This window comes from Canis lupus, chromosome 23 (assembly GCF_003254725.2).
Source record: "Canis lupus dingo isolate Sandy chromosome 23, ASM325472v2, whole genome shotgun sequence".
Taxonomy (NCBI): domain Eukaryota; kingdom Metazoa; phylum Chordata; class Mammalia; order Carnivora; family Canidae; genus Canis; species Canis lupus.
Window position 1 is genome coordinate 44,112,002 of NC_064265.1, and position 21,849 is coordinate 44,133,850.

Below are 21,849 nucleotides of genomic sequence, written 5' to 3' on the forward strand. Positions count from 1 at the left end.
TGTGGTTTACAAGTCTAAACTCTTTACTATCTGGGCCCGTATGGAAGAAGTTTGCCAACCCTTGGTCCATGTGATCTACACAATGGCCCTATGCAATTGCCTTCTCTCAACTACTGAGTTTGACAAGTGTGGCCCTTCATTCGTTCCTTTTGTGTGAAACAACCTACTGGCTATGGTTGCTGAGTCAGCTAGTAGACATTACCGTGCATTTGGTTGCTGAGGTCAAACTGTTCATCATTCCTGTCTATGTTGTTCGGAGCTGGAGAATAGGTATTGACATTTTCTTCAAAGTACCAGGATTTGTTCTCATTAAAAATCATAAAGTGGAGCACACGGTGAACTATGCTGGCTTTGGTGTTTTTGCGACATACGATCAAAGGGCCTACCAGTCCACTGTTCAGATCCTGGAGAGGCAAAGCAAGATTATCCGCTGTGCCCCCAACTAAAAATTTCCCCCAACCAGTGAAATGAGGAGAATCAACATTGAGTTCTAGAAGGTTCAGATCCTGAGTTTTTAGTTATTAGGATTCTGAGAGTGAGGAAGAAAATGTTTGACATGTTAAATCCTTGACTAAGGAAACTGTCATCTCACTCATTCGATTTGAAGTCTGAAGAGAACAACTAACTCCTAAGAGAGATTTTAGTCACATTCCTTGGTGGATTTAGCTCTATTTTTGAAATTTTAATTAAAAAAAAACAAAAACAAAGCCGAGAGTTTTGTTTTTAATTAGAATTTCTTGGCATTGGAGTTGGTTGGCAGCAAAGTCTAAAGGTCTTAAATCCTTTGCCCTGTGATGCCTCTGCCCCCAGAGCCGCTTTCAGCTGGGAGCCTTGGTTTGTTTGTACTCATTCTGGTTTTGAGTTGAATGTCTGTGTAGATTCTTGTTCTGGGCAGAGAGTGTGCCAAAGTAACTAAAAGTTTGGAGTTGAAACTTTTGTTGTTGTTGCTAAATGAAAATAAACTGAACTCCAGAGTTGATGCTTTAAAAAAAATATACATACGCATGTGTTTATTTCTCATTAATTAGAGACTTTTAACTCCATGCTTTGTTTTCTGTAATCCAAATCCAACAAGACAAAGGAGAGGATTATTACATTTTCCTATTCACAGTGACACTTTGGAAAATGTCATGAATCGATATAATCATAATGCAATGACTTTGCTCTTGGAAAAATGCAAATCTCTGTAGAATTAAAAGCTGAGCAGTATTGAGGCTACTTAAAAGAAAGATTACATAGAAGTAAGTTTTTTTAAACACACATAAATTCCTTCTTTCTTCTATTATAATTTCTAAGAGGAGATAGGAGAAAAACTATGACTTGATTTAAAGTGTACCTTAATCACATCCACGGTCGAATAGTAAAACCAAGGTATGCACTCAAAGTCCTTTGAGGCAGGACCAGATCTCTCAGGAATCTGCCAAATGTATGTTTGGAGCTCTCCTAAAATAGACAAATGCAGTGTATATAAACAGAATCTTTTAAAGCACTTGTTTTTATGGAGAAGCAGATAATGAGCAAACCCCAAAGCCATACAGATATCGAGCAGCACAGTCCTAGTTTTCACTTCTGGCTCTCCTGCTCCTAGCTTTGCCCATGTGTTTATAGTTTCTGAGTTTCTGCTTCCTGCTGCACATAAAATGAGAATTTAGGGATTAGATAAGATAGTTCAAATAAAGCATTACTTGGGTCACAGGGTGAAGTTGATGTAACCATCACTGCTGGCTATTATGTTCCCAGGGTTATTGAATGGAAACCTTAGAATGATTTTGCCATTGAAAAATGTCAGTCACTACATATCTAACTCATTTGTTCAACAAATATTTATTGTAGTGAAGGTATCTCAGGCTTTGAAACGTGACAGATTTGTTTTGAATATCAGCTGAACCTTCCAATGTATAGATCACATGTGCCTCTTCCCTGCTCCCAAAGCAGTTGCATTAGCCCCACTGAATCTAAATCCTATGCCTATTTCGGAAAAGGTCTTTTGGATACCTCCTTCCACTCCTGCCCCTTGCTATATAATCTTGCATATCCCCCCACTTCCAGAGGCTTAAATTCATTTTCCTAAGCGCTTCCACTAACTGATCCTATCCCCAACTTCCCTGCTTCCAAATCTTTAACAATCAATCTACTTAGTACCAACCCTCTCCTTCCAGGGCACCACACAGTGCCTGGGCACAGCAGGTACTCAGAAGTGTTTGTGGAATGTAAGCAATGCGATCCTTCTCTGACTAATGAGAACAGAGTGCTGACTTGCGAACTCCCTTGATAGGAGATTCATGTTGGTACTACTGTGGGACTGTCTCTTTTTTAAAATCAAAAGGGAATATTTCACTTGCCATCAAAATCTCAAAACAAAACAAAACAAAACAAAACAAAAACAAAATCTCTCTTCCATCCCTCTGCCCCACACACCTTTTCTTTCTGAATTTAGGTCTTTCCTTGATTCCCCTAACTCCCAGAACTAGTTGTTTCGGTAGGCAACTATGGTAGACATTCTGGATGCCCCTCTCAGGTTCCCCATTTAAGAATGAAGGAATCTTTGCTCCACAGGCTGTCCACTTCCTTCCAAGACAGCCTTGGTGGAAGAGAGCCACCTCACCCAAGCTTACATCCAATGACAGATTCATGGACAGAGAGGCCCAGCTTCCTCACCCCAACTCAGGACTGCTGAGTGCTACCCTCTCTTTGGAACTTCTAGGGGTGGCTGTGATTTCTATTAGGCTATGTCTCTGCTTAAGCTCTCCCCCTGCCCGATTCTGTTTCGTTGTCTTTCTCTCCATAGGCTTTGATCTCAAGACCACTATCTTCCCACAAATTTTTGCTTCAGAGTCTACTTCCTGGGCATTTATATTAAAAAGTATTTGTTTTTGTCTGAGGTCTGTGGAATGCCATACTGTATAGTGGTGACACCATAGGAATGTTAATACATGAAGTCCATTATTTTCTCTTAGTGGCTCTCTTTCTCCCGCTCCCTTCTTCACACACTGCCTCCTATACTCAACTCCTACTCTAGCACTTGAATTGGAGAGATGGGGCATAGCCTAAGAATACCTGGCAGCTGGATGGTGGAGAGATGGGAGGGTAGGTGGTTCTAGAAAAGAATTGTAGACACTGGGGAGTTTTGTACATGGAACCCATCCTGGAAGCAAACTCAAGACTTGCAAAAGGACCTCGCTCCCAAACTCCTTCTTTAGACCCTTCCTACTAGTCCACTGGTCTCTGTCATCTAGAACCACACCCATACTTAAGAAAGAATATTAGCACATAGTCCTGCTTCAAAACTTTGAAGCTTTTCTCTGTCCCAAAGCAGTTACCTGGCTGTGTTGGAACAACAGTGGAATAGTTTGTTTTCACTCCATGAGCATGAATTGAATATGGTCTTGAGGCTTTATTTTTAAAGATAATTCGGATTTTTTGACCAGGAGTGAGAAATATTAAAGGACCTGGGGAATATAAAAAGGAAAATGTGTGGAAATTGTTATTTATTTTAAATTATGAGTCATCTGTCCTCTTAAGTATTTACACAGCAACTTATTTTTATCTTTTTTCCTTAACATGCAGCCAAATAAAACATACTTTTAAACAAGTGGATTATTGATGATTTATGAAACATGGTTTTTGCCTTGAAAACTTAATTAAGTCTCTAGAAAACTTAACTTTGATGAGCATCAGTTAATGCCTATGAAAACCCACAATTTAGAAATGAAATATTTTCTTTTCTTTCTTGACCAATCTTATCACTTAAGCCTTTTATCCTTTTCCCCTTTGACCCTAGTGGAGAGTTAGGAGGAGCTGGAAGGCCTTTTTATTGACCCAAAGTGATTTTTTTTCCTCTCAAGACTGAAGACCCCTTCATTGTACTCTCTCTCCCAACCATTCCAGGCCAAGAACTGGAGGTAAAAAAACTGTTTTAAATCTTCTTTCTTTGTAGAAGCAGGTTATATCAGTGACTCTAAAAATTCTGAAACAGAGATGGTTTTGATATGAACAACTAAGCAGTAAGAATTCTCTTCAAACTTGCACTATAAATGTTGAAATAAGAGCCCTGAAGATACCTATTGGACATTAGATGCTAGCTTGGGACATCCTCTCTTTGTCCGCATGGCTATTCCATCTTCCCAAACACTAGAGAATTGTTTTTACCTTTTCCATAAAGTGGTTCATTATTTTTTTGGATAAATCATAATGGAATCTAGAGGGTCACATTGTATTACTTATCTTGTTGCAGTCAGCTAGAATCCTAGTGAAAACTAACATCCTGCTGTTATTAAAGATAGGGTCACACCCAATAGCAGTGGGAATTGGATAGCACAGCCACTTTCTGGGGGTTCCAAAGAGACAAGCTCAAGAGGCCAATGAGGATCCAAGAAGAACAAGAATTTCTCAACAGCATGTAAATCCATCTTCTCAGGGTCCCACACCAGAAAACAGTCCACAATAGGGGCACCTGGGTGGCTCAGTCAGTATGTGACTCTTGCTTTTCAGTTCAGGTCATGATCTCAGAGTCTGAGATCGAGCACCGTGTTAGGCCTCTTGCTCAGTGCGGGATCTACTTGAGATTCTCTCCCCCTCCCTCTCCCTCTGTTCCTCCCTTGATGCATGCTTCTGCATTCTCTCTCTCTCAAATAAATAAATAAATAAATAAATAAATAAATAAATAAAATATTTAAGAAGAAGAAGATACAATAGACACACAAATATCAAGACCCAAATAAAATTTGACCATATGGAAATGCCATTTGACTTCTGGAAATACCATGCAACATACAGAAATGTCATTGACATATGAACACATCATGTGACCTCTGCAAACGCTGTGTGATTTAGGGAAATGTTACATGTAGGTGCTTGGGGGTGACTTGTGATTTTCCTAGCTGACCTGTCAAGGGTGGAAGAAAGGGCTATACTTTTCCTCACTCTTGGAAAGAAGATGAAACTTTAAATGTTTAAACACTTAAATTTAAACAAAGAGATCCCCCTCCTCACTATAGCAGGGCTTCTGGGCTTCATTTTAACAGTGAAATGATCTCAAAATGCTACTTCTAAGCTCTCTGGAGTTCTTGAGTCCTGCGGCTAAGAAGCCAGGTAATCTGAAACTGACACATTAACTTTCCATGGTCTTTTCAGTTTCCATGAAACAACACTTAAATCAATTCTCTTTTCACACTAAAAGTGCCTATTAGCAAACAAATTAGAATTAGCATTATAGGCACTTTCCTCTGTTAAGATGGAGGTTGACAATATCTCAATGTGTACAACAGTCTCTGGTGGCTGAGGACAAGAAGAAAAACGTGAAGATCAGTCTGATTGTATATTAATACCTAGTATGTCCAGATGTTTTTCATCTTCATTTCTTTGTGTTAGATTCTCGAACGTGATATCATCATACTGACGGTATATGACTTTCTTGTATTTGGACCCAAGATACGTCCCAATTCTATCCAAATATATGCTCGTTTTACTTTAAGGAAATAAAAACAAAACAAAAAAACCCACAAAGTTAGCTAGTTTAACCATTAAGTTAGGAAACTGTCATATGGAAGAACTAGTTTCACCATTGAGTTAGGCAAATTGTCATTTGGAAGAACTCCTTAATGAAACAACACAATTGATTAATATTTAGAGGCTACTTTACCTCGGAAAGTAATTCTTCTTAAAAAATTTATTAATACTGGCAAGACTGTTGGATAAATTCTGTACTTTAAAACATGTTTTGTGGATGAAATTTTAGTTTTGATATATGAATAAATAGTAAAAGTGAAAATCAGAAAAAGAAATCAAGTGCTACAAAAAGAAAAACAAGGGTCTGCCAATAGAGGCTCCTAGAAGAGAGATTGACAGAAACAAACGAAGACAAAAGGAAAACCTGACTGCTGCCAAATGTTGAAGGTAGTTGAAGTGATGTTTATTACACCTCAGAGTGGTCAGGTTGGATGATATCACACACCAGCCAGACTGGATGCAAGGAATGAAAAGAAACACAGCAAGAAATAAAGCACAGAAGTAAGTGACGCAGATTTTTAGAAAGAATTGAAGCCATTTATAATTGAAGGTAAGACACACAGATACATTGTGAAGTTATTTGTAATGGGATGAATCCTAAGCATCCTCAAACCTACCACGCACACACCCATCACTCACATAGCAAACAAATACACAACACATGCACACACGTTCACACATTTTTGTAAGGCTGGAAAGAGAGGTGGAGGACTCCCAGAAAGAACTCCTGTTGGTTAGAGACGGAAGTTATTGCCATACTTCTCTCCTTGTAAATGCTGCAGTCGTTTCTCCCACTTCCTGCTAGGAGAATAATCCCACACAATTTCCTCCGCAGCGATATAAATGGTTTTCGCTTCCTCATACTGTGTTTGATCAGGGTTTGACTCCGCACATTGCCTCACGTCATATTTATGTTTCATGCCTCCTTCATAGTGCTCTGTCGTTATACAAACCACATCAAAAGTTCCTAAAGATGAGTAAGAAAAGAATGCATAAAGCTTTGCATTGAGATTTCTTTTCTCTAAGAAGTCATCTGTAAGACATATACTCCCAAATGTAATATAGTAGGATAGTCCATTGATTCTTTTTTCCCTTAATTTGACAGATACTTCTTCATGCCAGGCTTGTTCTAGGCACTTGGGAAACACCAGTGAGCAAAATGGTTAAGAAAATCCTTGCCCTTGGGGTTTATATTGCATGGTGGGTATTGTCGAGATAAACAAGACATAGCAGGTGATGTTTTCATAGGTTGGAGGCTGATGAGTGCTATGGATTAAAGAGAAAGGCAGAACCATGTCAGAAGGATTGAGAATCCTGGGCGGGGTGGGGTGGGGCGGGGGGAAGTTCCAGGGAGCAATGAGCAATATATTATGGGATGATCAAGGTAGGCCTTGATGGGAGGTGACACTTGGACAAAGATGAGAAGTGAGTGTTGGGCCCAGGGAAAGAGCAATCCAGGTAGAGGAAACACACAGCAAAATCCCCAAGCTGAGGGCCTGCTTGGCGTGTGTGCAGACCATTCAAGAGGCCTGTGTGTCTGGAGTGGAGTGAGCAAGTGGGAGAGGAGACAAGCTTGGTGCAGGTGGGAGGGGTGGGGGCCTGGGGGCCACTGAAAGTCTGTGGCTCTGTGAAATGGGGGGCCATTGTGGGATTTTGAGCTGATGAGTGATAGGGACACTGACAGCTGTGCTGAGAACGGATGGTAGTGGGCAAGCGTGGAAGGAACGAGACCTGTTAGGATGCTGAGAGGGTAATCCATGAGCGATGGTGCAGCTTGGATCGGAGTGGCAGCAGTGGGGTGGTGACGGGGTGGTGACAGGAAGTAGAAAGCCTCAGAATCACACTTTCAAATCCCCAGGCAATGACCACAGTGAAAAAACTCCAGCCTGGTTCCTACCAGTAAATTCCACCTGAATTCAGGTTGTCTTTCAGGAAGACTGGCAAGGATCAACCCGTCAGACTCAAGGGTTTGGGAAGAAGTATTTGTTTAGAATGAACTGACGCCCATGTAGCACAGCACTTGACACATAGCAGGTGTCTCCACACTTTTACTGCAGCTGATATTGTTAAGGAAAGAGATGACGAGCACAGCAATATTTTTTCTTTTTCTTTTTTCTTTCTTTCTTTCTTTTTTTTTTTTTTTTTTTTAAGTCCAGGAAAACGTCTCCAAGGGAAAGGAGAGGAAGAAGTGGGGCGGGCAGAGGCAGGAAACTGCTTGCCACCTAACGAGGGCACAGGGCAGAGAGGAGAGCCAGTGCTCTTAATCACAGGTTCTATTTATTTGAAAAGTAAAAGAAAAACTTTTTAAACATAGAAAATGTAATCAAATGAATCTGTGGTGTCACAAAGAATTCAGATACCAATCTGTGGCATTTATGGAGTAGCTAGCTTATTGTATAGCCAGCGTTTGATTTGGTGCCACTAGCTTTTGACCAAGATGTATGGACTTTTATTTTATTATTTGATTTTGGTGAAGGTGTATCTGCAGGATAAACGAAGGAACTAAGATTTTATTGAACATCTAACATATGCCAGGCATTTTGTGCTACATCTATCTCACCTGCTCCCTGTCTATTCCTTTTTGTGGATTGTAAAATATTGCAATCCCTATTTTACAAACGGTGGTATTAAGCTCAGAGCAGAGGGGAGGCTCCTCTGATGCCTCTAGCAATTTTCTTTCTTTTAAAAAAATTTTTTTTAATTTTTTATTTATGATAGGCACACAGCGAGAGAGAGAGGCAGAGAGAGAAGCAGGCTCCATGCACTGGGAGCCCGACATGGGATTCGATCCCGGGTCCCCAGGATCACACCCTGAGCCAAAGGCAGGCGCCAAACCGCTGCGCCACCCAGGGATCCCCTCTAGCAATTTTCTAATAGGGGGTGCCTTTTAAAAAAATTTTGCCCCAGCAATTGACCTCACTGAAATGAGAACATTTCCCTAGAATGCTAAGCCAGCAAGGAGAGGGCTAGAGAAAAGGCAAAAGCAGAAGGCAGGTCTGGGAAACAAATGGATAGAAGAATAAGAAATGGAGTAGATAATAGAGTGAAAGCAGATTTTAAAAAAAAAATCTTCATCACTTTTGAGGAGTGTGGGTTGATTTAGAGTCTGGAGGCCAGGAAGAGAAAACCGAGAGGGGTGAAGGTGATTTTGTGACCTGGGAAATGCTATATTACTGCTCCTATAAATTAAATGGAGCAGGGGAAAGGCTTTTTAAGTATTGCTAACATATGAGTTCCTTTTTTTCTGTACAAACAATATTCAGCGCATGTAAAGACACTGCTTTTCATAATCTTGACATGTTTCAGTCTAAAAGAGAAGATCTACTACTTACCTATGGAATCGGGTGTCATAAAAAGTGTCTGGGAGGTGTGGGGAAACAGAGCTATGGTGTCGTCCCTTGATCCTAAGGAAGTAAAAGTATTTCCTGAAAAATATATCCCATGTAAGTCTTTTACGGATCCCACACTAAGAACATGCCATGAAACGTTGTCTCCTAAGCACATATCCAATCCAGGCAGATTTCCATACATGTATCCGTTTATGGCTAGAAGACATTTGTGACAAAGAAAAGAATATTTAATTTTTTGATAATTGGCATCCCTTCAAATTCCACAAAGGATTAATCATAAGGCAGCTCAATCATGTAAGAATCTCAAGATTATCTGAATTAACCCCTTCCTTTTAGATACGAAGAAACTAATGCCAAAGAAGCAATTACTTGTCCAGTGTCATTAAGCTAATACTTGGAACAGTTAAGATCAGAGTCCGAGTCTCTAGACTCTAGACCTTTCCCCCTACACTTGCAGTCTTCAAAAACCAACCAAACAACCAGTCAGCTAACTAACCAACTCAATAAACATTCCACCCACCTATGTCATTAATTTGACAGTAGAAAAATACATGACTTTTCTACCTCACATTTAGTAATAGCTAAACAATATAGTCCACCAACAAGACATTGTTAAATATTCAGTAAATTGCATGTAACGTAATCATCCTAGTAGATAATATTTTTATTCAGAAATTATCTTTAAAATAAACGTGAAACATATTAGTCAGCCCTTGGGGGCAAAAATGTAGGTCTTTTTTAATCTGTAATTCTTTAGACATAATGAAATTAAACAAGTGCTTAATATGTGTATCTTGTAAATTGTATGTTCCCTTACAGTGCATCTTGTTGGACTCTTTGAAGTCTGGATCCTTTTTATTCACATTTTCAGGGTTTTTGATAAAGGTTTTGATATTTTCATCCAAGAGATAATTTTCATTTTCATCAAATATCGTGGCAAGCAGGTAAAACTCTTTGTCTTTTCCTTTCTGTGAATAAGAATAGAAAAAGAAATAGCCCCCAAATCTTAATGCTCTGTCTACAAGATCTAGTCAGATGGTTGATCTGCATACAGGATTTCCTATACAAAGTTTTTTGATACTCCTGGAAAACCCCAGCATGGATAAAGGCATGAATCCCACTGAATGGATTGATCACAGAATGAAGTTAGGAGAATTATCTACAGCTGTTTTCATATAAAGCTTTTACTCTGGGAATTCATACTGCTGAACTTCATTAAACTGTATGATCATAGGCGATTATAGTGGCTTTTCATAGGATGCTTTGTAGAAAGTGAGTTAAATAAAATGTTTTCAATTCTAGAAAGTCTGCATTTTTAGCATTTATGAAGAAATTATATATGTACTATAAGAATTATGAGATTTGTAATGCTTCTATTCTGTGGATGCCTGTTAATATATCATCTCATTTTCTTTTTTTCTGATTATGATTTTTTATTTATTATTTTTTTAATAAGAAATTTATTTTGTATTGGTGTTCAATTTGCCAACATACAGAATAACACCCAGTGCTCATCCCGTCAAGTGCCCCCCTCAGTGCCTGCCACCCAGTCATTTTCAAATAAAATATACATTCAGTTATATATATATTTATTTGGGGAGATTTATTAGGCTTTATTACCTTATAAATTACAAATGCAAAAAAGAAATTGGATATTAGATCACTTGTGAATGGGGAACAAGGGAAATTCATTCCTCAAACATTTATTGAGTACCTACTACATGCCAGAGAGGGGCTGTGATTATTACAAAAAATTAATAAAACCTTGTGTATGGTTTCAAGGAATTTATGGTCTAGTGGGACAGAAAGGCTGACAAATATAATTGAATAGATAAGTGTTCCAATAGAAAAAATACACAGGGAACTATGGTAACCTGCAGAAACCACTTTAGTCAGTGAATATTGTCTGAAGGGCAGGAAGGGACCTTCAGTAGGAGTTTTAAAAACGTCTCCCCTTTTGGGGCACGTGGGTGGCTCAATGTTGAGCATCTGCCTTTGGCTTAAGTTGTGATTCCGGGAACCTGGGGTCGAGCCCTGCATTGGGGTCCCTACAGGGAGCCTGCTTCTCCCTCTGCCTATGTCTCTGGTTCTCTCTGTGTGCCTCTCATGAATAAAAAAAAAATCTTAAAAAAAAAAAAAGATTCCTGGGTATATTTCCCTCTCCATTTGCCCCTCCCTCTGCTTATACTCTCTTTCTCAAATAAATAAATAAAATCTTAACAAATAAAAAATAAAAACATCTCCCCTTTTAACGGGCAAAAGCAGTGAGGAAAGGTGAGTCCGGAGAGAAAGAAGAGGACAAAATCAAAGAGATGTAAATTAGCCTTTCTTACTCAGGGACTAACAAGCCAGTTCTGCAGCAGAACCAGAATTGCACACAAGGCATGAATCTGGAGGGATCAACAGGGTCTGATGTGCTGACTTCAGAGTCCACGAACTGCAGAGGAATTTTTCGTGTAGAGAGTGCTATTGTTGGATTTGAAAGGAAGGGATCTGGAGCTATGTTGAAATAAGGTGAGAGTAGAAATGGGAGTGAGAAGGTTAAAGGAATTCAGAAAGAGGTGATGGTCCCTCAAATAAGGCAATGATATTGGGAGTTTGGTGACTAAATGTTGGAGGTGAGAAAGGAGTTGTTGATGGAAGTCCTAGCTTGGGTGGAGTCATCAACTAAGAGACAGAGTAGAGGAGAGAGAGGCAGGCAGTGGTTGTCTGGAGGGAGAGGAAGAGATCAAGCAGTCAAGAGGAATTCAAGGTGTCTGGAACATGCTAGGGTGAGGGCTCATTGGGTAGAGAAAGATACAGGTCTGAAGTTGAGAAAACGAGAGAACGTGAGAATCAGCACACAGAAGAAATTGAAACTGCCCATTGCCGCATTGTTTTTCCTCTGTAGTTCTGTCTCAGGCAACCTCTCACCAAGGCATATCTGGACATAGGTCCATGACTCACCTGTTTGCCATTCTTTCCAAGAGTTCCATTTCTGCACACGAGGAGAGGCCCTACAAGGCCACTGTTGACATCTTTTGTCATATTTACCGAGGAATAGTATAACCAGGTCAGGCAGTTGGGATCCGTGGAGGTAGGACCCACGTCTCTTGGAATTTCCCACGTATAGACAAATGTCCTCCCAGGATTTACATGTGAGGAGGGTGGAGGAGTACCTAGTAAGAAATGAATATTTTAGAAATAGGACCTAGGACCAGAAGTGCCCTAGTCTAGACTGTGCGATCTCTGAGAGCAAGCACTGTATCTGGCTCACCTTGGAGCACCTTTGGGTGACAGCTGAAAGGGGCTGAAGAAATTACCACCATAATAAGGACACAGAGCTGTTATGAATTGAAAAGTGGGCTGCATAATGACTTGAGGAGGAATTTTACTTTCTAGCTGACGTCATATTGCAGTGTGGCTTGCTTGGGTTCCCTCGAGTGCTACTTACGTCTTCCAGGGGTTTTGTAGAACGAGCCCTCGTTGTTCTTGTTGTAACGTAGTCCATGAGGGTGAATGCTGAGTGGCACGGAAGCCTTGTTATAAAAAGTGATCTTGATGATCTGTCCCACTTCTGCCTTAATAATAGGGCCTAGAAACCAACAGAACTGGTAATTGTGCTCAGTTTTCACAGACATAATTGTCAGGTGTGTTACTTGAGTGACTTTCTTCTAGGAACAAAGAGATGATGCCATGAACCAGAGATGCATCCAACTGCAAGAGCTCTAGATGGTTCCGGGTCTTAGGACATCACTTGAGATCACATGAATATCTTAATCTTATTGGATATATAGGAACAAAAGAATGTAGTTTAACATTAGGTGAATCAGAGTGTATTGTTTCCATAAGGTTATAAGATGACAGCTGAAATCTCTAAAACTGTGAGATGTGAACACCATTTTGATTGCACAGGATATGTATAAATGATGTTTATGCTATAAAGAGAATTTTACCAAGGATTCCAAGGTGCTTTTCTCTCGCCTTCTGTTTTTGGAAGGAAGCATCCGTGTATTCACGGTAAACTAGTTTTTTGTAAGTTCCTCCAATTCTAGTTGGGCTTTTTTCAAAATACAGCTGAGATTCACTGTGCAGAGAAAGTAAACAGGCAAAGGACTTTTCAATTAACAGTGATCATTCGGAAAGAAGGCCAGAATCTACATACATCTGTTTTTAAATTACTTGTAATTTATTTACAGAAACAGTGCATGCTCATCATTGAAAATTTGGAAAATAAGAAGAAAACTGACCCCCCACAAATTAAAATCTTCAGAATCCCATTATCTGCATATAACCACTGCAACACTTTCTGTGGATTTCTTTTCAGTCTTTTATCTATGCATGTGTACACGAGAACTCATGTCTGTCTACCTGGTGGTTTATCCACATACTTTCTTCTAGTATTTTTTCAGTCAGGTAGTCACAAACACCACCTCTAAAACAACTATGTGCTGAGATCCAAGAATATTAAGATCGGAGATGTCATTCTTATTTTAAAATTATATTACAATAAAATTAAATGGAGTCCCCTGAGAAAAAGTGATCCCTAGCAGTGAAGTAGTAGTAGAATTCCATAGCCAGGACAATCAAGCAAGCTGAAAAAAAATCTATTACTTCATACTTATTTTAGTCAATATAAAATGAGAGTTGTACCTAACTCTGAATCTAATTTTTGCTCTAAGCCCAGATACCCTTCATACAGTTAATACAAAATTTCCATCACACAGAATGAAAAATTTATTGATGAACTTAAAATATAAGAGAATAAATATTCACTTGATATAACATTCTCAGTTTTCTCAAATTTTCTGTGGGTAAATTAGAGAAAAATAAATACCATGGGAAACACTGCCTGGTGATTTTAGAACTTGATATTTTCTGACATATAACTTTCATACAATAGACTAGAAGGATTAAAATTCTTGTAATCTTTGAGTTGGCAGATATAATTATAACCGTTGGACTATCAGAAAAACTTTTTGAGCACTTTTAAATTATGATGCCACAGTAATATATTTTGGTCTTAGTTTTTGGTTACTAAAATAGTCACAGGAAAGAGTAAAAAAAGTAATAAAAAATATCAGTGGAAATTAATTATATCTTCAGATCTTAGCAGGAAAGCATAAATTATGCATGAGGAATGTTTTTGAATTTTTATAAAATTGTTATTGATAACATTATCCACTATGTCTCAGAACTATATATAATAAATCAATTTAAATTTAATTTAATAAAATTAATTTATTGCTAGGAAAAAAATGAGCTGTGTGTTTTATTTTGCACTGGCTATTGAGACATTTAGAGAAAAATTGTGTGTGGTAATGATCCTTAGATTCGGTATTTTCTAATTATTGATATAATTATTTTGGGGGGATCCCTGGGTGGCTCAGTGGTTTAGTGCTGCCTGTGTCTCAGGGCGTGATCCTGGAGTCCTGGGTTCGAGTTCCACGTCAGGTCGGGTTCCCCACATGGGGCCTGCTTTTGCCTCTGCCTGTGTCTCTGCCTCTCTCTCTCTCTGTGTGTGTCTCTCATGAATAAATAAATAAAATCTTAAAAAACTAATAATAATTATTTTTCTATCCTTGTTTTATCAATATATTTTAATTATAAGATGCCTAAATCCTTTTCAGGAGTAGCTGGTTACAAAAAAGTTCCATTATCTTTATTTAATCATAAATATTTCAATCACTGAATTATTACCTTCCAGCTGCTGTTAAATTTTTTTTAGTGAAGTAGTCTACACCAGAGGGAGCATAGTTCCAAACAATTGTTTCAGCAGCAATATAGTAATATACAACATGTGTCGCAGTAATGTGTTTTGAACATTTGTGACAATTCCTTACGTTGAAAAAGGCCTGTATACTATCTGGAAAACAGTAAACCCAAGTAGAGATTGTTACTAAGACATTTCTCTTATTCCACACATATTTTATATTTTAACCAACAATACTGCAACTTTTTCTTTTTTGAGATATTGGATGCATTTTACTTATGGAATCTGTGTAATAACCTAAAACGTATGAAACAAATACAGAAAAGCACGATGTGAAGATGAACATTAGAGGAATACATATTACCGGAGAATAATCACCAGCATTGGACCAGTCCCTAGATGAAGACGGTGCCTGTCTACCATGAAGAATTTTAGAGTCTATTTGGCCAAAAACAACTCTCCTCAGGGATACGAAATTACTACCATTGGCCGCTAATGAATTAGCTGATTTATTAGATTAACTAGTCAGCAGGCAGGAAGAAAATCAAGGCAGGTACCTTTCCATGAGGGCATCAGTCCTGTGCTTTGATTTCAGAGCACTGTCGGTGGGAGTGTAAACTAGGATAGACATTTTGGAAGGCAATCTGGCAGCATTTGTTAAAACTACAAACCTTCCATTACATAATTTCAATCCTTGGTAGTCACCAAGAGAAATATTTGCACATATATAAAAAGATCCAATAAAAAGATGTTAATGCAAAAAATGTGAAAGCAATTTAAATAGCTATCGGTAGGCAGATGGGTAAATAACTTAGGATACATCCCCAATGTGGAAAACTATACAACAGTGTAAAAGAAGTTAGATGTATGGGGAATGTCATGGAAAAGATTTCAAAACATAATGAAGAGTGAAGAAAGCAACAGCAGAAAATTTTATGCAGAGTGATCTACTTATGTAAAACAAAACGAAATATAGCAATGTGTTTTTGTTTCTATATGTTCTTGTATATTATGTGAGAATGCATAGTAAACAGGTGTTCAAGTACTCACACCCAGTATTTACTCTCTGGGGAGGAACGAGGATGGCGATGGGAGGGTTGGACTAATGGTATTGTTCTTAAACCAGCTCTCTAAAGACAAAAAAACACAATATTTGATTTATTTGCTAATTTTTGTGGTCTAAACACTCCCACCATGGCCAATTTGAAGTTCCAGAGTTTACCAGCTGACTGACTTAACTATCAGCCCTCTTGCGCTGATGTGAGCTGGCTCCCACACATCACGTTAGATTTTTACTTCTTCTGTCTTCTGTCCTCCTCCTACTTCTCCCCCTACCTTATTCCTTCCTCTTTCCATCCTTCCTTTCTTTCCAGGCAAAGTCTAGTCATGTATTCCTGTGATTACTAGTAAGATAAAATAAAAATTTAATAAATTTTATTTTATTTTATTTTAAATTTAATAAATTTTAAATAAAAATTTTAAACAGGGTGGAAGTAAATTTGAAAAACCACACACAACTCGAGGATACAGGAAGAGAATGAAACACACGAGAAAGCTATGGAGTCAATCAGATCAGCCAAGGAACTCTCAGAAGTTTCTCAATTGTGCCTAGGGCTGACCCTACTGCAGAGTTGAGGGCCAGACCTGGCATGAAGTCACCATCTGCAAAGTAAGTAAATCGGAAGAGTCGGGCTGAGCATACATTTTCACCTGAAAATGATATTTCTTTTTAAGTGAGAGATTTTTTACTATTAAATTCAGTCCTCGAGTTGCAGTAGCTGCAAGGGGTTCTCCTTTTCCCCAGAGCGCTGGGAGGGCTCCAGCACACAGGAAGTCCTGATAACTACTTGCTGTGTACTTATTTAAATAATTAGTGGAAGCATGATTCTAACCAAAGTATGGGACTAAGAAGACAGATTTGATCACAAAAGTAAACCCCATTTTCGTACACAAAAAAGTTAAATTCTTCGGTTCTAATAAAACCATGTTTTTCGATTGAAAAGGTAAGAAAACATTTGCATGATTGTATGTAGAGTTTGGTCACATTTAAGTTTAGAAAAGATTAATAACTTCATAACTGGCCATTGTATTATTCAGTGGAGAGTGTTGACTGAAGAGGGAAATAAATGAAAATACAGAGGTTTCTTGAGTTCTGGATTAGTATTGTTTGTCCCGCAAGAATCCTGGCAATTCTTCTTATAGGGTTTTGGACAGTGTTTTAACCTCTTGAAACTCATTACCTCACCTAAAAATAAACAGTAAAAATACCTGCTCTGACATTCAGCCTTTCTGTAGGGCTCACCGGCTAAAAAGTATAAAAATTTTTTTGTAAAAATAAAACAAAACACCCTGATATACCTAGAAGGGTTCATTATTATGGTGTTATTTGTCAGAGACCTGGGTTCTAGTTCTGATCCCATCACTGACTTTCCAAAAAAGCAATCCCATCACCTTCCTAGAAATCAGTTTTTCCATTTGGAAGACAAGGCGTTTGTGATGGGTTGTAACCTTGAAAGTTCTGTGTAAAGGTCATAAATTCCTACCATGTATCTGACATCTCAGCTTCCACTCTCCAGGGCCTTTGGCTACCATGAAGGCTTCTTGCAGCGAAGCAGGGAAGACGGTAATGGTGTCCTTTCTGTGATTCCGAGATATCAGAGTTTGTCCGTGCAGATAGATGGGGTGTGTGTCCAACACACCACCCATGCCAACAAAATGCCACATGACCCTGTCCTCAGCACACATGGTGAGATTGGGCAGATTTCCGTACATATATCCATTTACCGCTGAAAACAAATATATGTTTTATTTAACTTATTTTTCAAGTAAACTTTACCCCCAACACAGGGCTTGAACTCATGACCCTGATATCAAGAGTTGCAAGCTCTACTGACTGAGCCCACGAAACAAACATGACTAATTTTTCACAGTAGATGAGGACCATATGCTGCACATTCTGCACACTTCCTCTTAAACCTCATAATGTCAACTTTATTCTCATACATAATCTACCATGGGATTTGATTGGTCTTTCACACAAGAAAAGGCCATAATTTTGTATCTAATTAGAAGTCTTAAGAGCATAAAGAGTTACAGGCAAGAGGAGGAAAAGTGAGCTGAAAGTCAGAGAGCAGAGATGAGGGGAAAAGAATAAAAAGAATCTAAGTCCCAGAAAGCAGAGAATAAGGATGGATGACTGAGAGAATAAGAGTATCTTTTCTGAAAAATCCTATATAGAAACGCATTTTTCTTTTAGAAACACATTTTCATTGAATATCTGCTCCGTTATGTTTTTATTCTTCCATAAGATTTTATCACCTTAAAATTACATCTTTCCTGTTTTTACCATCTACTTTTGATCAAGATCGGACTTCAGAAAACTAATGCATCTACCTAACTTTACATGCTACGAAACTTTGCAAACCAGCAAGATTTACTAGCTGCCTTGCATATCAACCAGCAATAACCTGAGTGAAAGACTGGAAAACGTAAACTCAACCACACAAACTTGAACAAAAGAAAATCACTAAGTAGAATCACAGAAGTTAGAGTTATAGGATATTCTGAATAGGAAAGCTTTCTTTAATCTTACAGTGCATGAGGTTGCTCTCCTTGAAGTCAGGATCACTGGCATTAACTTTGCCGGATTCAGTATATGTATTAATATTGTCATTGATATACCAGCTTTTGTTTTCATCAGTTATAGAAAACAGCAAAGCATAAGATCTGTCGATATTTTTTTCCATGTCTCCATCCAGCGTGCCTGAAACATTAAGAACAACAAAACTTGCTCTTTGCACCAATTATTTTTGCTATGAAATAAACCGGTGATTCTAACTGATTCAACTTAATCTTGCACACCGAGGGACAGAACTCTAAGGAACAGGCCCACGGCCTCTCTCCTCTTCCTACTTTCTTCTACTCTGCTGATTCAACTCTCCTCTATACAAGAAAGGGGTCAGTCATTTGGGGAGAAGTTGGCTAAAGTGAAGTCTGCTGGGTTGGACTACCACCTAGTGACCAACCTGCATCACTGGACTTGAACAGAGGTCTTGGACTCACCATCGCCATCCGCTGCTCAGAGTCTGAGAGGGCAACTTTACTTTCTTGACTGGAAATCAAGATCAAGGTGGAAAATGGAGCTTATTTGATAGATAACATCTCCACTAGGAGAGCAGGGGAGAGCCCACTTATTCTGGTTCTATTGCTACCATGAGATTTTTTTTTTTTTTTTTTTTTTTTTTACCATGAGATTTTTTAAAACATGTTTTAACATGTTACCTCTTTTGCAAGTCAGAATTGGTCCAATGAGACCCGAAGCCACGTCTTTTGGAGTGTCTACATGGGAGTGGTAAATCCTTGTCACGCAGTTACTGTCATTGGGTCCAGGCCCCTGATTTTCTTCTACATACCACTTGTAAGTGTATCGTGCCCCTGGCTGCAGACGGTCGTCTTCCTTTTGCTCATCCGTCGTGTTATCAGGATAGAGAGCGCCTACAAAACATAATCCACACTGTGGTCACAGTAACCACTGGGCAAACACTATTTTGAATGTGACTCATGCTTTCTGTATTAAGCCATAAGTGTAGGTTAATTTGTATCTTTAGAATCAAGTGTGCATTTCTCCCTCCTTTTTTCCTGCCTCCTGTCTCTTCTTCCTTAGCTGACTTCCACATGAATGCCCAGCTTGTCTAGTTTCTAGACTAAACTGGAATGAGACAGGCAGTATCATTACAGACTGTTGATGTAATGAATCCATCAATGGTGGAATCCATTGATGGATTCCAAAAATATTTACTGTTTGTCTACTGTATACTTGGACTTCACATACATAAATCTAGGCACGAGAGTTGCCTTCCATATTTTCTTCAGACTTGGGACCCAGGGCATTAAGAGACATTCATGTGTCCTCCAAGTAGACCACTGGAAACCAAAAGTGGCCGTCTGCATTGCATATGTTACCCTGAGCTATTACCCCAGTTCTGAGTCTGGGGCCTTTCTCTTCTTTCTTTCTTCTTTTCCTAGAATTTTGCCTCAGATCTTTATCTCTTGAGGCTAGAGTCCTCATAACTATGAATAAAGTTCCTACATTCAATAGAACACTTTGAAGCATGGCCAACCTCTCGTATCTACCCATCTTTCAGGATGCTTCTGCTCCATGTTGAACATAAACCTTATTCGTTGGCTTTCTTTTCCTTTTCTTTTCCCAATATTTTTAGGCAGCTGTGAGTGTAGATGTGTAGCAGACAAAAACTGTCTGGAAAATAATGATTTCTCTTGACACTGATGTTTTCAAGAGGATAATCCTCACCCATTGGGAAATAAAGTGAGGTGGGAGTAGAATAGTATTTCTGGAAAATAATGGTTTCTCTTGACACTGATATTTTCAAGAGGAAAATCCCCATCCATTAGAAAATGAAATGAGGTGGAGGTAGAATAGGATTTCTGCCAACCTAACATTTGCTCATGAGTGTCTCCCACAAAAAAAAAAAAAAAAAAAAAAAATTGAATGTGATCCATGCTTTATCCATTAAGCCATGAATTACATTAGTTTGTATTGTTATTATTATTATTGTTGGCGAAAAGTGTGTTTTCTTTCCTAGGAATTGCACAAAGGTGGGTACTTACCCAAGATGAGAAATTGGAGAAGGACTGTCTTGGGTTGAAGCTTTAAAGACATCAAAAAGAAGAGTCTGTATTCACCCCAAACTACTCCCAGTTGATAATTACCCTGCTTTCCCTGAGGTATTGGGTCAATACTTCCCATTAGCAATGGCTCAGGAATTTAAGAAAAAAGGATCCACTTACCTTCATTGTCTTTAGTGTAGGTGAGTCCATGAGGATGGAAACTATATATTCTTGAAGCAAAATTTTTTACATGAACGTAAATCATGTCTCCAGTCTCTGCCTTAATTATTGGACCTAAAAATCCCAGCCAGGATGGCTTTTCAATGATTGTTTGAAATGTGTCATTGGTATACTGAAAATACAAAGCCTTTTTATAGACAGATCCTATCCTGTCTTGGCTTCGTTGTAGATATATGTGGGAATGAAACTCTCTGTAAAAAATCAACAAAGAAACAAAAAGGGAGAACTTTAACAAAGTTTGACAGGAAAGAACAAAACGATTAAATCAACTGAAACTAAAAGACTAAAGACTGTTTCCAGTCTCAGCCACTGGAGAAAATGTGAAGGGAATCAAAAAAGGTGTTATAGGCAAGGAGAACATTGGAGTCTGTGATGAAGGGATCAAATACAAATGTAGCAAGTGATAAACTTGGCATTTTTGTTTACAAGACTTACCAAATTCTTCATACTGAGCCACATAAAAAGGCTTATAACCCCACTTGAAGGGGACTTTAGATCTGGAGCATTAGATTGATCCCCATGACTTAGAATTGTTTACACATTTAAATGGATTTGTGGATTTGCTGGTAGACTTAGGGTCATTTGGGCCAACAAACATGATAAATCCAAACCCCACGCGTAACCTCTAGATTTCTCCCTCCCAAATATTTGAAAAGAGAAATCAAGAAACACAGCTGTAATGTTAGAATCTCTGTCATACCCTCCATTTCAGAAGGAAGAGTGTTGATTTATATCTTGACCCCCACACAAACAAAATTGATGAGAAAACGCAGAAGTAGAGATGATCCCTAAAATAAGGTGTCATGATGACAAGAGTGGCAGCAATTCTAAGAAGGAAGAATTTCTGATTTCTAACGACATCTGCTTTCCATGCCATGCTTACAAGGAAACAAAGGAAGCAGTTCTAATAGCAAATGTGTCCTTAAAGTGTCAATCGTGGGAAATTCTTCACCAGCATTTTATGAATAATCATTACCAACTCCTGTTTCTGATAGTAACCATTTCACTGCAAAGGGATTACTTACTGATCTTCTGAAAAAGGCTTCCCATTGAGCATATTTTTACCAGTAGGAGCGTAGTTCCAAGTGGTTTCTTTGATGCCTATACTGTAGTGCCTATCTTTTGCCCAACCTGGAGAACTAATAAAAGCCAGAAAGAATAATGGTAAAAGGGCCTTCATTTTCAAGCCCTAAGCCTGGAGAGCCTAAGTGAGTGATGTCTGCCTTTCTTTTATAATCCAGGCTATCTTCCTTTGTTTGTGTCCATTTACATAAATCAGAGTTGCATAAGAGCCCATCATGTGTTTCATCTACACATACGTCATTTCCACTCTGAATGCATTTAGTTTTTCTGAGTCAGGTTGGGTGAAATGTTTCGCAACCAACCCATAGAGAATACGGGTGCTTGGCCAGGATTAGAGCTTGCTTGAAT

The 21,849-nt window shown here is 38.6% G+C and overlaps 1 protein-coding gene across 1 annotated transcript in view; it reads right to left on the reverse strand.

Moving 5' to 3' along the window:
• The window catches only part of LOC112661172 (ceruloplasmin-like), a 29,753-nt gene extending 8,105 nt beyond the window's left edge, over positions 1–21,648 (reverse strand). Inside the window, exons 1-16 of the mRNA XM_025449069.3 lie at positions 21,444–21,648; positions 20,359–20,609; positions 18,832–19,044; positions 18,143–18,313; positions 17,094–17,336; positions 14,538–14,703; positions 12,794–12,924; positions 12,292–12,432; positions 11,805–12,016; positions 9,676–9,826; positions 8,841–9,053; positions 6,268–6,475; positions 5,328–5,467; positions 3,321–3,449; positions 1,337–1,443; positions 203–404 (exon numbers count right to left, since the gene is read on the reverse strand). Coding sequence (XP_025304854.1) covers positions 203–404; positions 1,337–1,443; positions 3,321–3,449; positions 5,328–5,467; positions 6,268–6,475; positions 8,841–9,053; positions 9,676–9,826; positions 11,805–12,016; positions 12,292–12,432; positions 12,794–12,924; positions 14,538–14,703; positions 17,094–17,336; positions 18,143–18,313; positions 18,832–19,044; positions 20,359–20,609; positions 21,444–21,598 — 2,833 coding nt within the window. The 5' untranslated portion in view covers positions 21,599–21,648. The remainder of the gene's footprint in view (positions 1–202; positions 405–1,336; positions 1,444–3,320; positions 3,450–5,327; positions 5,468–6,267; positions 6,476–8,840; positions 9,054–9,675; positions 9,827–11,804; positions 12,017–12,291; positions 12,433–12,793; positions 12,925–14,537; positions 14,704–17,093; positions 17,337–18,142; positions 18,314–18,831; positions 19,045–20,358; positions 20,610–21,443) is intronic.
• Positions 21,649–21,849: the final 201 nt, after the last annotated feature.